The 15,758-nt window shown below is 40.7% G+C and overlaps 1 protein-coding gene across 4 annotated transcripts in view; it reads right to left on the minus strand.

Moving 5' to 3' along the window:
• Nucleotides 1-4,334: 4,334 nt before the first annotated feature.
• The window catches only part of SPPL2B (signal peptide peptidase like 2B), a 32,672-nt gene continuing 21,248 nt past the window's right edge, over nucleotides 4,335-15,758 (minus strand). For 3 of the 4 annotated variants that reach the window (XM_066205791.1, XM_066205793.1, XM_066205790.1), the window contains 2 exons: nucleotides 14,342-14,502; nucleotides 4,335-13,350 (listed from right to left, as the gene is read on the minus strand). In XM_066205791.1, the coding sequence (XP_066061888.1) occupies nucleotides 13,063-13,350; nucleotides 14,342-14,502 (449 nt within the window). In that variant the 3' untranslated portion in view covers nucleotides 4,335-13,062. Of the gene's footprint in view, nucleotides 13,351-14,273; nucleotides 14,503-15,758 lie in introns of all 4 variants that reach the window. The other variant, XM_066205792.1, reaches the window with a different exon arrangement.

Consider the following 15,758-nt stretch of genomic DNA (forward strand, 5'->3'; position numbering starts at 1 on the left):
ACAATTTCTGCACTCCTGCTGAAGGGGCTGGGAGCAAACGCATCAATGTTAGGTGAGAAGAAGAGACACTATGGATGTGATCTCTGGCAACCAAACTCAACAGGGCCAGTTGGGACAACCCTTGTCTCTTATGCTTGCTGCACATACGGTCACAGTGTGCAGATAAAATGAGCACTGCACTAAAGCAATATAATACTCAAAGTTTAATAGAACAATCAGGAAAATATTGTGGTGCACCAGAAGGATTTACACATCTCTAACAGTTTTTAGCTGGTTTGCTACATTTCATGTTGGAATGCTGGAAAATGCTGTGCATGGGATATGGAATTATTTCCACGGTCAAGAAAATTTCTAGATGCAGAAACACAGTTAGGAGAAATTTACATGAAAGGATGTCGAAGACCATTCACTTCGTTCTGTGTCCCAGGAAGATCCTTTTACTGAGGGCATGGAAAAAATGAACGTGAGGTTAAATGATTGTGTCTCCTGGTTCCTTCTCTGTGGCGCAACAACTAGAGAAAAGGAATGGGGACAGAAACCAGCTAATGAAAACTGTTTCGAAATGAAGAGCTTTTTATTGTGAGAATCCTATCCTGACACATCAAGATATATGTCACATACTCTGCAGCACCACGCTCAAAAGACATTTTAAGTGCAGATTTCCTTGCTTAATCTTCTTTTTCTGCATTGGGAAAAGACATTTCTCATTTTTGAAAGGGAAAAAAGTATTGGTTGATTTAATTCAATTTTAAATCTTGATTTCACAGTGATAAACCAATCAAGATATAAGAAAACATGGGCATAGAAAAGAACAATACTTGTACATAACTTTATGAGAGACATTTGAGAAGAAAATTCTTTTTCATAAAATTAAATTCTTCACTATGCATTTTTATAAATATGCAAAACTGATGGTTATGTGGCTTTCTTCTGCTAGAGTTTCCCTCTCTTTTTTTTTCTCCTGCAGAAAAATCACAGAAACATTGAGTGACTCACTAACTTCTTATTAATTAAAGTTGCTTGAACTTTGATGGAATTGTTTTGAGAGTATGCAACCATTGAACAGCTCTGTAATGGCCACAGAGTCGTGCCCTTTCTCTATTCCCATTCAGGGAGTACAAAGACACAGACTAAATATACTCTTCATTTGGACTTCTAGAGGTTATTTGGAAAGAATTTCTCACTTGAAATACCTCACTTGGAGCACTACGTCTACCTGTGGGGTCCTCAGCATCTGGAAGGACATGGACTTGTCAGAGCATGTCCAGAGGAGATGCTCCAAGGGCTGGAGCCCCTTAGCTCTGGAGTCAAGCTGGGAGACCTGGGGGTGTTTGCCTGGAGAAGAGAAGGCTCCAGGGAGGGCTCAGAGCCCCTTTCAGGGCCTAAAGGGGCTCCAGGAGAGCTGGAGAGGGACTTGGGACAAGGGATGGAGGGACAGGACAAGGGGAAATGGCTTCCCACTGCCAGAGGGCAGGGATAGATGGGATAATGGGAAGAAATTCTTGGCTGTGAGGGTGTGAGGCCCTGACACAGAGAAGTTGTGCCTGCCCCATCCCTGGAAGTGTTCAAGGCCAGGCTGGACAGGACTTGGATTTAATGGAAGGTGGGGCCCTAGTTTAATAGAAGGTGTCCATTTAATGGAAGGGACTGGAGCAAGATGGGCTTTAAGGTCCCTCCCAACCCAAACAATTATGGGATTCTGTGAATAGACTATTGCCCTAATCACTGTATAGTAGGTGTTGTGGATATTTTTGCCAGCTTTAAAGAGCTCCTGACTGTGGCAGGACAAATAATGTAACAGAGTACAGCTGACAGGGCAAAAGAAACCTCCTCAAGTTCAACAAGTCTGAAAAGTTCTTCCCCTGGAATCCCCATGCTACAGAATCATGTGTTCTCTGAAGAAGAGAACATTCTCAGAAGAATGTTCTCTGTATTAGTGCAATTCCACGTTGTGAAGCAGACTGACCTAGGAAGGGGCGGCAGCCGGTCAACTCTTGCTGCTCAGGTAGTGTTTCCTTGTAATCCTCCACATAAAAGGACTTTCCCTGCCCCACACAGAGGAAAACATGGAACATTTGAATGGCTGGGCTAGATGGCTGTGCATTGCAGAGGATGCAGACATACCTGACTATAACATAATTTGCTCAGGAGCATTTGTTAGGAACAGGGTGATTCCTGGGAGCCACTGGAGACATATAGCACACTCTTCTGAAAGCTGCATCTCTTTCCAAGGAACACTTCTAACTGTGAGCAGTATACAGAGGTGATCTAGAGAGTCAAATCTGTTTTGGAGGTGAAATTGAAAAACTGTGAATATGGGAGTTGTATTTAAATCAAAGAACCAGAGATCACAATACTGTATATGCCTCGTTAAGTTTCCACAAGAAGAAAATAGCACAGATTTGCAGCCTCGCCAAGTCCTAGGGTCCCCAGGTGGTCCAAGAACTCCCCAGTTAATCTTCCTGCACATGAGGCAACGAGGTGATTTGAAATTTGGAAGTTGACTGAATATTTTCCGAAAAGGTATTTCAGCGCAGGTCTCCAGGTGGGAATTTCAGTGTGCCCTGAAACCGACCTTCAGGCAGCACCTGTGCATAGAGCAATCACTGTGCTTAACTGAGCCATCATCCTGGGTGGAGAATGTGGAGAATTCAGCCCTTCCTTCCAGAGTTGCCTGAGGGGGTTTTGCTGCAAAACTAAGCAAGGTGTGCAGAGATAAGATGCTTGTGAATAGTCCACACGAACTGTCCCTGCAGACGCAGAAACGGTCACGTAGGACAGATCTTTAGCAAACGCACAAGGTAGTCAGGAGGGGCTTGGATTATCAAGATCTGCACCTCTGGCACTGCAGGGAGAACTGTGGGCTCTACCGCAAGTGTTCAGCAGACTAGCAGTTCAGTCAACAGTTCCTGTTTGAATGATGCCTATAATATGGGCCTTTTACAAAAATAAACAACCCCCCCAAAAACCCCCCAAAACAAACAAAAAACCCAAACAACCTCCCCAAAAACCAAACAAACACATCCCCTGCAAAAACACAAACAAAAAACCAAAACAAAACACAAAAAACCCAAACAAAACAAAAAAAACCCTAAAACAGTAACACCCCCCCCCCCCAACCAACCCAAACCCACAAAACTCCAAACATCTGTCCTTGTCTATTCTGTCTATAACATTCTGTCCTTGTCTATCTCTGTTTATTGTCCATTAGGAATAACCAAGTACAAGAATATAAAGGCCACACAATTTGTTCATTAAGCTGATTCTGTTCCAGCATGCAGATGTATGTCTAAATCTAGAATACCAGACACTGTTTTAAATGCTATAGGCTGAGGTTTACCATACTTTGGGACAAGCTTTGTGGCCAGATTGTATCTTAAATATTTATTACCCTCTATTTAAAATGAACCCAGTCTTTCTAGTTTTGAACACACTTTTTCTGAATGGAAGCAGCTGTCTCTTGGTTCCTCAGTGACAGCCCAGACAGAAAGGCTGTCTTGCTGCAGCTAGATTTTTAACGGCTTGGATTTTTTTGTGTGTGTGTGTGTGTGTGTGTGGTTTTTGTGGGGTTTTTTTTGTTTGGTTGGTTGGTTGGGGTTTTTTTGGTGTGTTTTTTTTTTTGGTAGGCTTGGTTGGGTTTTTTTGTTAATGTTTTTTTAGAGTCAGATACCACAAGAAATTTCTCAATTTCCCTCTTCTCCGTTGTATTGTGTATTTAAAAGGGAAATGCAGGACATTCTAAGCAGAAACACAGGGTGGAATTGCACTTGTTAGTTTGTACCCCTCCTGGATACACCTGTGACTTGACCTGTAATTCAGTAGATATTCAGCGTTTTTTTTAGAAAAAGGGACTGTTAGTAAACACCTCCCTTCCCAAGCAACAGCACTTCAACATGCAACAGAGTAGTCAAACCTAATTTACCGGTACAATTGATCACACAGCTTTAAATGGCTGGTGAGGCCCTGGCACAGGGTGTCCACAGAAGCTGTGGCTGCCCCTGGATCCTGGAAGTGTCCAAGGCCAGGGCTTGGAGCAACCTGGGATATTGGGACAGGGTGTGGGATGGAATGGGCTTTAAGGTCCTTCCAACGCAAACTGTTCTGGGATTCTGTCAGGGTGACAAAAGCCCAGGAAAGAGATTACTTGTGTGGACCGTGTGGGGATGTCAAACACTCTTTCTGGTATTGAGCAAGTTTTAAGAATTTTGCATGGAATCCAGCTCATGGTGGGAGCTGTACACAGCAATCTTTAAATTCCAAATGACCTTTTATCCCGGAGTAAACATTTTTAAAGTGTTTCAAACTTAAGGGTGATATAGAATAGCAAAACTCAGTTCAAAAATTAAGTATCTTTATTTGACACTTTTAGAAAATTTTTTACAGTTTTAAACTAAAACAGACTAAAGGAAATTCCAGTGTTTTTAAAAGCAAAAGAGAAGGAAAAAACCAAACTTGACTGCCATTGTCAAGTTTGTTTTCTTTCATGGCATCTATATATGCCTGAAACAGCCTTCATTATTCTATAGAAATTTTACTCTGCAGAAACCCTTGGGATATTTGTCATCTCTTTAAGACCCTGCCATCTCTGTTTATTTTGAAATAGGGATTTTTTAAAGTTACATTACAGAAGGAAAGCTAATCTACACCTGGTCACTGGAAATCCTATGTATTACAATGCATTTACAAATATAAAAATATATATATTATGATATGCTGTGCAATTGGATACAAGGCTGTAATTCAGCCAGAGGGAGGGCTGGTATCAAAACCATAAAGATCCATACAGACATAGGGTGGGAAAAGGCCACCCAGACTGAACTGAAAATCTGAAAATCTGATGCATGTACTATGGTAAGACCCACAGTTTTGGAAAAACAGAAATGTTTGCCAAATTTTTTTTTTACTACTTGGAAACAAACTTGCTTTTTCCCCTTGGTCTTCGCGATGGCTCTCTCCTACTGTCAGCACAGGAAGGGATCAGTAAGGTGACACAGTCAGCTCTTTGTTACTACTCGCAAACAATAACAGCAGAAAAAAATATCTTGTACCATAGATAGAAGATACTTGTATCATAGAAAAAAGTCACAGAATTACTGATTTATCTACCCTTGCAGATACCATGCAATATGCACAATTTTGCAAGTAGCAGCCTGTGTGAGGGGAGAGGGACCCTCTTCCCCCTGGGGAATCGACAACGCCACAAGCAGCTACAACTGTGGAACTGATCCACGTGGCATATACCATTGACAGACTGACTGACAAGGTAAAGGCAATACAAGATAGGAACCAGGGAATCGAGGAAGGACATTCATTTTATCAGCATCACTGACTACATCCTTTCACAGAACTAAATTACTCATTCTTTATGTCCCGTCTGCACTTCATTTCCATTGCTTGTTTGTTTGAAAATTTTTCTGCAGGAAAAATACTCCAAGTAAGTTTTCATACCAGTCTCCTACACTGGCCAACTTCCTTAGCAGTTCTTTATTTGGAGGGAGTTTTGTTTTTTAGTGTAGGTTTTTTTCTAATTAAAAAAAAAAAAATTAAGGAGCCAAACTGCACAGAAGATCTTAAACCAGCAAAAACATATATGTTGGAACAAGAGAAAATCTTTCCTTCGGTACCTGAAATGAGCTTAGTTTATTCTTCATGCGTACACATGTAGAGGCAAACAGATGCATTTGCAAGTGCTAAAATTAACAATCTTTTAGTTCGCACTCTTCATAACACTATCCTACATACTACTATTTGAACACCATTACAAATTCCTTCCACAAAGACATCAGACATTTAAGACTGTTCTATTAATGTTATCACCAAGAATCAACTTCCTCTCTAAAAGCTGCTACCATCAAGAATCCAAGAAATGAGCATTAAGCAAATGGGTCTTATCTTGTAAATCATCTTTATACTGCTTGAAATGTTTGCCTCCAGCCTCCCACCAATCCACACTCAAAGCATTTCTGATTCAGTTTCAGTAAAGTAACACTAGCAGGGGTCATAGGGGGCTCGTGGGTTGCTGGTGGGTTACCAGACTCCAGTTCCTCCAGCCTTGAAGGAACGTGGTCAGAGCATCCCTGAGCAGGGCTGTAAATTCAGGTTTTTCTAATGTTTTGCTTTCCTCTCTTGCTAGGCTGAAAGTACCAGAGTTCACAGTTCCTGTCAGTGGCTTTAGGATTGAGGCTTCATGTGTTCAGCCCCGTGAGGAACGCAACATCTAGCCCAAGCCCCAGGCTGAGCACAGTGGTCAGTTCCATTTCATGCCTTTCATACGGCACCAGGAGTCCATTGTGATACAGAGATTCCTTCTTGCTCTCCCACAACCAGTGCTGGCTGTGGGACTCTCTATGAGAGTTTGAAAGCCGAAAGGTCGCTGGAGGAAACAAGTGGCAAAGTATGAGTTGAGGACAAACTGGGGACATGCTCACCCCAGCACAGGCACACCACTGCACTAACTGGCCATCAGAGCAATCAGCCTGTTTCCCACACAGGCTGGCTGCCAACTCAGGGCCTGCTGTAACATCTCTGATATACACTTTTTGAAGTCTCCACTACTGTTTATGAAAAAAGTAGGTTATGACCCAAACCAAATTAAACTATGCCACTGTTGGGTTTTTTTACTTAGTCAGACTAAACCTAAACCACTATTTTGAAGTTTTTGTTTAACATAAATCAGAACCGCTTCAGTCAGAGCAGAACAATAAAATTCTCTTCTGGTTCCTTGCTGGGGAATGCATGTAAAAGAACTGTGCTCCTCCCCAAACATCACCAGCTTCCCACTATCCTGGTGTTCAAGGCTTGGATCCACAATAAAGTGGAGGGTTTGTGGCAATTTCCTGACTACAGATATATGTTTCAGATGAAAAGAGCTATTTCTATCCATTCCAAACCTGGCTTAAGGAAGAAGTTATTGTATTGGAAACATCAGACATGACTCTTGCATGCAACCCTACCCCAAGGGTCGCGCTCTGGGAAACTGCACCGACTGCACAGGGTGTTGCTGCTCATGCAAAGTGTCACATTCCCAGGGATCAAGATCTTTCAGAATTTGACGATGAGGTGTTGCCTGTCTGCTACTGCAGGGCTCCTACCAGCCTAAGCCACCAATTTTTTAGGAGTTATGACAGAATCTTAGGATCATAAAATGGTTTGGGTTGGAAGGGACCTTAATGATCATCTCATTCCAGCCCCTGCCATGGGCAGGCATGTCATCCACTAGATTCAGGTTGTTCAGAGATACATCCAGCCTAGCCTTGAACTTCCAGGGATGAGGCATGAGCTGGTAATGAGGTGGTTTACTCTGAAACCATGTCTCCTCATATCTTCAGCTACCAATATTTACATGAAACACTCAAAGTCAGTTCCCAACATACAATGCACATCTGTCAGCAGGAAGCACTTCTCAACCAAAAAAAATCTAGCTTGCAGATCATCTCAGAATTTCTCAAACACCTGGATGAAGTTTGCCATGTGGAGCTAAACTTACATGCTGACATGCAGAAAAAGATTATGAGAAAACTGGATAAACGGTAACACCACCTTCATCTAAGGAAAGTGGCTCCAAATAATCATAGAAGCATGTGCACCAGTAAGCCCTGGCTGCTGGACTCACCAACAGTTTCTGGGAAACAGAACCAAGCCTGAGGCCCTGCATCACATCAAGTTAAGTCCTCTGCTAGTTCCTGAAATTACAGATGATTGTGTACAGTACACTAGTTCCCAATTAAAGAAAATCCAAATTAAACACATTATTAATCACCTATCACTAATCTACAGATGGCAAAATGTCATTTTACTCCACATAATTTCAATATTTAACTGCAAAACTGGAAAAGGTGGAACCCTCATGGAAGAGCACATAATTGATAAATAGAGATGACAGAGAGAATCAGGGAAAAGAAAGTTCTTTTATGCCACTGCCCAAAGGAAGCTTCTGGTAGCACACAAAGCTGTCTTGTTCTGAAAGCGTTCCAGGGTGCCAGAATCAATTCAACAAATTAAACACAGACAAAAAAAAAGACTAAAATTGCTGTGGTTTCTTTCCAGAGGATTTATCACTTTTAAGTAGCAGAAAACACAGTCTTTGTCTCATAAGAACTGAACTGTCCATCACAGCAGTTACAGAACACCCTGACAGCATTCACAATATATAAATCGATTGTTCTGGGATAAAGTTCATGCTATAACATCATTAAACCCAGCAATCCTGACCCTCAGACAATCTGGACGGGTAGGCCAGGGCTTGTTGGCTGGCCCCAATTGCCAGCGGCATGAAATTACTCTGGTGGGTGTGGTTCAATTCTCTCCTCGCAGAACCAAAGGAGTTCATGCACTGGGTACTGCCCTGTCCTGCTGAACCCTTCCCCTGTCAGCCACTCCGAGATTTTTCTACCACCAGCACCAAAATTTCCTTATCATAATTAAAGTCTATTAATTCTAATGTCATCCTTACTTGAAAATGACAAATTATTTTCCCAATTTGTAGCAGCATTTCAGATTTTTGGATATTTATCATGCTCCTAAGTCTTCTCTTTGGAATAAACACTTCCACTGCCTTTCTTGTTCGGTGTCTCCTCACACTTTTTGAGTCATCTTCAGTTTTTTCTTATCTTCCCTCTCTCCACCCTACCCAGCACCACTGGCAAAAACCTAAACTGAAAAGCTGCTAGTGCAGCTCTGCTCTTCATGTCCTGCCCCAGCTGGGAAACCACATGTGAGATTCAAATACCTACAGATTCATTGTTCCTTGTTAATGATGCTTTCCGGACCTCTGACCATAGTTCCTGTCCTTGGTTGCCTGAAGACATAGCCCTACATTCCTTCTAAAACATTAGACATTGTACTTGTCGTGGGAAAAAGCACCATCTCTGCAGGCTTCGGATGAGTATTTGGATCTACTAAGTATGTCTGTACTTCACATTTGTGTCAATGTGCTATGTGCCAAGTGTTGATAATCATCAGTTGTATACACTGCTGCTTGGCCAGCATATTCAGCCCTCAGTGTACTGCAACTAACACACCAAATGAAGAAAGCATGTACAAAATACTCTGCTTTGTTCATGGACAGTCAATGAAGCTGCTGTTAAAAAGAAGTATCATGGGCTTTACATCCCATACAGCCTGTGTAGTGAAACAAACCAGAAACACACACACAGTCATGGGCCTAAAGACAGGAACAAAAGTACTGCATCTTGCACTAAAACAGTGCACGCAAGTTTTAACTTCAAGGCAACACTGTTCTCAAACATCCAATACTGGCTTTTCTAAAGAGCTGCAGGTAAATTCACAGCATCTCCCTGAGGCAGATTAATTCATTAATGACTGCAGCCACGGTCTGCAAGCTCACAGGGCTGTCATTTCAGCAGAGGCTACTGGCTGGGCTCCCTCTGGCTCCACAGTCAGCACCAGTTTCCAGCATACTCAGAAGTCAACAGGCACTACCATGGTAGTCATGATCTGTTCCCAGTTAGAACAACGCATCAGGAATGCAAAAACCAAAGCTGAAACACAGATACGTGTATAGCTGAAAAATACTATCAAGACATCCGTAACAGCCATACTGAGGGGTACTGTAAGGAAAGAGCATCCTCTGAAGGAAAAACTTGACAATTATCCAAGACCATGGAAAATGTTTAAGAAATTTGGAAACTAACAGTTTTCTAAACAAAATTCTCTATGAAACATATTAATAAACCTTTTGGAAAATAGGCTGTGCTGCAGATTTTCTGTTGTGGCAACTGTCCAAGTTTAGAGAAAACATTTAGTATTTTCACAAGTGTAATTCTTACATATGTGGATGTGCTTTTATTAGTGCCACTGGTAAAAACAGAATATATTTTCAAATCTATTCTTTTGTGTTTCTTTTCTATATATTTAATTTAAAATGCTCTTCATTTGTGACAATAAAATCCACAAAATTTAAAGAGAGTTTGGGATACTTTTCTCTTGTCACCCTCAGTAAAGTCTTTCATATTCCATTCTACCTTCAGCTGCATTTGGGCAATCCTTCAGGAGGAAACAGACCAAAAGAAACACTTGAGGAAGGAATCTGATCCTCGTTATTGTGATCCAAAGAGTCAGGTTTTCTCAAATGGATTTTTGTTTTAGTGGTGTTAGTTGTTGTTGGGGTTTTTGTGTTTGTTTGGGGGTTTTTTTGACTAAAAGAAACGCTTCCCCTGAACACATACAAGTTCTCAGGAACAGAACCCTTACTGAATTTCTAGGCAGATAAGGCTTAGTATGTGAAAGACATAAACAAGAAGCCTATCAACATTATTTTTAACATTAATATTGCTTTCAGTACTTCAAATATTAAAACTCAAATTTGGTGTGGAATATGTATCTGAAATCACCAAATAAAATCAGAGTCAGTCACATTGAACTGATATGCATTATTTTCCTATACAACATTAAGTTTTAAATTAAGCTGATCAGGGAGGTTTTTCAAATATTAAAAAATACAGCCTTGGTTTTTGATGGAAGTGATTGAACTGCCCAGGATCAGGGTCTGAACAGTCACAGCCAAACTGGAGCACCAGGGTCATCTGATTTGTCCAGTTCTGAGATAGTCAAAATCTGTAAATTGCTGCCACTTCACATGCTTTAACTGGAGGTACCGCACTGAGAAGCTATTGTGGTGTTTTTCCCCTGCATTCTTTGTTCCTTGGGGGAGAAAAAAGTTACACTTAAAAATAGACGGAAATTCCCAAAAATCTGAGGTGAAGGAGATTTGTCCAGAATGCAACTGTGAAATGCCTAGTTCAGTGTGACCAGTTCTGTTTTAACCGAACTATGAACAATCTGAGAAATAAACTGTTTCCTAACCACACAGAAGAACAAACGTGGAAGTACATTTTCAAGTAGATGATAATACCTAATGCTTTGTCATCAGAAAGCTACTGGCTTTTAAACATGTAGAAAGCTACTCCAAACAACATTCTGACTAAGGATCATCAAGGCAAAAACCAACAGAACTTTGAGTCAGTCTCCAACTTACCTTGCTATTTGTCAAGTTCATTATTTGAACACACAATTGCTTTCTTAATTTAATAACCATACTTACACAATGACTTAAATTCAGGCATAATCCAGCTGACTGAAGTTTTCAGTAGAATGTTTATGTTGCTTTTTATTAGTAATAACTGGTTCAGGTTACTGCTGGCCAAGGTAATAGTCCATTAAAGAGGAGACTGAAAACCAGATTGCTTTAGTACAATCTTCCATCAGGGCAATTTGTAAATTAAATGTAGTGTTGGTCATTGGACTCAGGGAGCCTTCCAAAAAACTTAACAAATATCCTATCAGACAAAGGTTCAAGGCTTTAAGCAGGAGCTGGTAAAACTCTGAAGCCAGAGTGTGGTTTTAGAGAAAGCTGCTAGCTTTCCAGAGAAAGAATACTACCACTGCCCACAGAAGCTTTCATCCAAAAAGCACAGGGCAAACTTTTGGAAGACCTAGCCAAAAAGACAATGGCTGATATTTAACAGACAGACTTGAAAAGAGAACCCACCAACTCCAACATGCCAACTGGAGATTCTCAATTTAACAGCAATGCCCCTGACTGCATCACTGCGACAATACTTTTGTAAGTGACATTTTGGATTCTCAAATACTCGAGAGTATTTCTTCCATGCAATCTGGTAGTCATATCCAAGGATCCTATAATAATTCAATTTTCTATTTTAGTTTTCATGTGAAGTGTTTGAGGCTTTCTGGAATTGCAACTAAAATGCAGAGCAGACTTCTCTCCTAAAGGCAAATATACTTAGATGGAATACACAAATCACATCCTCTTCCTGTGTACAAAAGTTGATGCATAAAAGACTCAATCATGTTATACAGGAAAACACACAATTTCAGGAATATGAAGTAAGACCAGCTGCACCCCAAAATTTTTAAATTCACAAATTCCTTCACATTGTAGCAAGAGATGCAAAATAATAGGTGAGCTCCCAGGCTCATTCCAAAACCTGACAGACTATGCTTTGGCTACTCTTGGGACAAGGACAAAACATGACTTAGGCAGTTGGTAAGTTACAGAGCAGCAAGTAGCTTTTAAATCACAATTGTTTCTAGCACCATATGTGCTCTGTTGGGAATGAAAAAACAGACTATTTTCTTCAGAATTAGAAATCACAATTATATTCCTTGAATGAACAACAAATAGAAGCTCAAAGCCCCAAATATAAGAACATTTGCGCTTTAACATTTTCCCAATGAAAATACTGCCTGTTAAGCTTAGTATAGTGCTCCTACCTATTTTTTTTTTTTACCTATTTGGCCTATATTATATTTCTAAACATTTCTAATATGCATTTGCTTCCAGGCAGCATTCTGTGACCAAGCCGGTTTATTATTAGAGCCCTTAGAGTTCACATGAATGCCTAGAAAGCTTCCTGGAGCTCTATTCACCCTGCCTTTTAAACTAAACTAGTAGCCCAGGTACCTAGAAAACAAAGACAAAAAATTAAGAGATGCATTTAATGCACCATGGTAACATACACTTTTGGAGTAATGGTAATTAACCATTCTCTGCATTTCCTGAATGTCAGTTTATAATAATGCATTCCCTTTTATCACTGGCTTTGACAAGTCAGGAGAAGTAAAGTAAACGATGACAATAGGGAAAGTGCCAAAAAAAAAAAAGTGACCATGTTTCTCTCAAGTAAGCATTATAGCAGAGTTGTTCAATGCTTTCCTTCCATGTTAACCTATGCCATGGTAAAACAGGGAAACAGCCGCACAAGCTCGAAGTACTGAGTAAATAAAGACTCTTGATGCTACCCTGCTATAATGCAAATGGAAAAAATGGTCAAAGGCGTTCACTAACAGTGATCATTAAAACCCACAGATCAGAACTCCTGGAGAGCACCATATTTCAGAAAGATGTTTTAAGTATACAGCTGTACCGAAGCTGGAGACAACATTCCTTGTTGGATTCGACGATCAGACTCCTAGTGAGGTTCCTCAATGAAAGCAAACCCTACTAAACCAGTCCTAAATACATACTGGTTTTATATAGATATGTTTGTGAGGGAAAGTACGGAGTTCTTATCACATCACTTATTCCAACTGTTTTTGTTCTGCATTTAGGCATTTGCTTTCAAGGTCATCCTTATTCTGAGCAGGTGGTTCCTCACTGTGGGCAACAGAGATTTCTGACTGGTCTGTCTTTGCACTGGCATCAGCCAACTCCTCTTCAGCCGACGTGGAGCTGTGCAGCTCCTTCACATGGAGGGTGGGATTGGTCATTTGCTCTGTGTCTTGTTGAGAGGTTGGTACACTGCTGTCTTTGGGAAGCGGAGGGCAGTTGACAGGAGCTATCACCACGGGAGGCTGAGGTAGGTCTTTCTGTAAATGGAAGATCACAGTCAAAATGACAGAAAGCAAGAACTACTGTTCCCAGGTATCTGAGGTAATGGTCATACAGGATGAAGATTAAAGGTCCATCAACTACGTTATCCTTCTCCAGCAGTGGACAGATGCATACAGTTATCTTTTCTTTGTGTTTTATAGGACACCAGGAAAATTTTTCCTTCCAGTAAAGTGTTTGCTTTCTGAGTGATTGTTCCTCACCAGTTTCAGATGTGCTCACCTGATAAGGCAGCAACAGGCACTTGGTCCTTGGACACTGTCCAGTTCTGCCCACCTTTACTATCAGTGCACAAGAACTGGCAACTTTTATGTAACATTTCAGATGATCTCTAATATTTCTCTAATTAAATTCCTTTCCCTAGTGGAAGCTTGTGAAGGTTATCACAAATAGTTGAATAATAAAATAAAACTCACTGGGGAAACCTCTTGCTTGATAGATTTGGCCTTCTAGTAAATATTGAAAAACTAAAATCATGCATCATGATAGAAATTACTCCTTTTTGAATCAAGTTAATCTCACTTGCAGCACAGTGAAACAAAGTGATAATTTACTGCACTGGACTACATTTCCACCTTCAAAAACAGTAAGCTATGAAAAAATATGAAGAAAATACCTTAAGCATATATTTCACATAGTACTAAACCCCGCATTTTATATAATATTGTAACCTTTCACTATTACTGATACTTCCAAGAGAGATCAAACAAGTAACATTTTGGCCAAATCAAGGATAGACAAGGTCTACTTTACTTGTCATTACTCTGATTTAAGTGGCCATAAACACTGCAAAAACCAGAAAACATTACTGAGGCAAAAAAAAAGTATGTAAAAAAGCAAATAATCGAGCAAAACCAAAATCTTTGTGTTTGTGTGATAATACTGCAATATTTTACTCAACTTTAATTTTAGTTAGGTTTTTATAATATTAGTATTTCCTGAAGACACTCATATCAAACTGGTATTCACCGCAAAGCCGCTGCCCGTCCAGAACATGGCAAGCTCCCTTCTCCAAAGGGCCACCACGAAGCTGGTGAGGAGAGTGCAGGGCACCAGGTAGAGGAGAGCAGGCTGACCCATCTGCATCAGTGCCAAGGCAACAAAGGTCACAAGAAGGCCTATGCCATATGCTAGGAGGAAAAAAAATCCAGCAAAAACGCGTTATTCAGATATAGCTTTGCTCAAGCACAACTAAATAATTGGCTAAAGAGAAGTTTTTCAGGCCTCTTTAGAGAGAAGCATTATTTACACCATGTAAACCTGGAATACTACAGCTTTTCTTTTGATAATAATATGTGAAAGTAGTGTGAATGGCCTAGCCCATATTGTGCAAGTAAATAATTACCTTAAGCAAAATAACTATATGAAATATTCCATCTCATATTATATTTACAAATTCAGCAGATACAGACAAATATTTTGACCATTATAATGTGCTTCTTGTTTGGGTTGGCTTTGGCTGTTTCCTACTATCCTGGCACACAGGTCTAGGTTATACGTTTTTATTATTTTCTATTTAATTTCTGCATAAATGTGGCAAAATTTATTTAGTAGAAGAGAAGCAGCTTGTATCTCACAGTGTAATTATTTTCAATTACATTTTCAAGACAATGAAGTTAATCCAACCTTTTCTTCAGATCCAGATTGCAGATTTTTCTTCAGAAGGTCAAGAAAGGCATTGAGGGGCTGTCCAGAGAAGGGAATGGAGCTGGGGAAGGGTCTGAAAGAAGCAGCTGAGGGAGCTGGGGGGGCTCAGCCTGGAGAAAAGGAGACTCAGGGGGGACCTTCCCACTCTCTACAACTCCCTAACAGGAGGGTACAGCCAGGTGGGCTCCCAGGGAACAAGGGACAGGACAAGATGAAACGGCCTCAAGTTCTGCCAGGGGAGATTTAGATTGGATATTAGGCAGAGCTTCCTCCCCAAAAGGGTTTTCCAGTCCTGGCACAGCTGCCCAGAGCAGTGGTGGAGGACCTATCCCTGCAGGTATTTAAAGATGTATGGATGGGGACATGGTTAGAGGTGGGCTTGGCAGTGCTGGAGGACTGCCTGGACTTGATGGGCAGTGGATTGTGATTAGAATAACCAGTAACTCTTTAAAGTTCTTGAAAATGCCTTTTTTTTTTTTTTTTTTGGGGGGGGGGGCATATTCCATTATTATTGAGAGTTCCTAATATCTATATTTTAGTATCTCTTATTGTTTTTTATTGTGATTTAAGTCCGTTGCCTCACATCTAATGTGCACACTAGTAAGAAAAGTCTCTCTATCCTCTCTGCAGTCTCCCATTAGGTTGCTGTGGACAGCAACAGAATCTGCTCTTGGCCTCCTCTTCTTTTTACAACGCTGTGCTCCAGTCTTCTGCCATTCTGACAGTCTCCACTGGATTT

Source organism: Chamaea fasciata, unplaced genomic scaffold, assembly GCF_029207755.1.
Source record: "Chamaea fasciata isolate MVZ Bird 193981 ecotype frontalis unplaced genomic scaffold, bChaFas1.0.hap1 SCAF_28, whole genome shotgun sequence".
Lineage (NCBI taxonomy): Eukaryota > Metazoa > Chordata > Aves > Passeriformes > Sylviidae > Chamaea > Chamaea fasciata.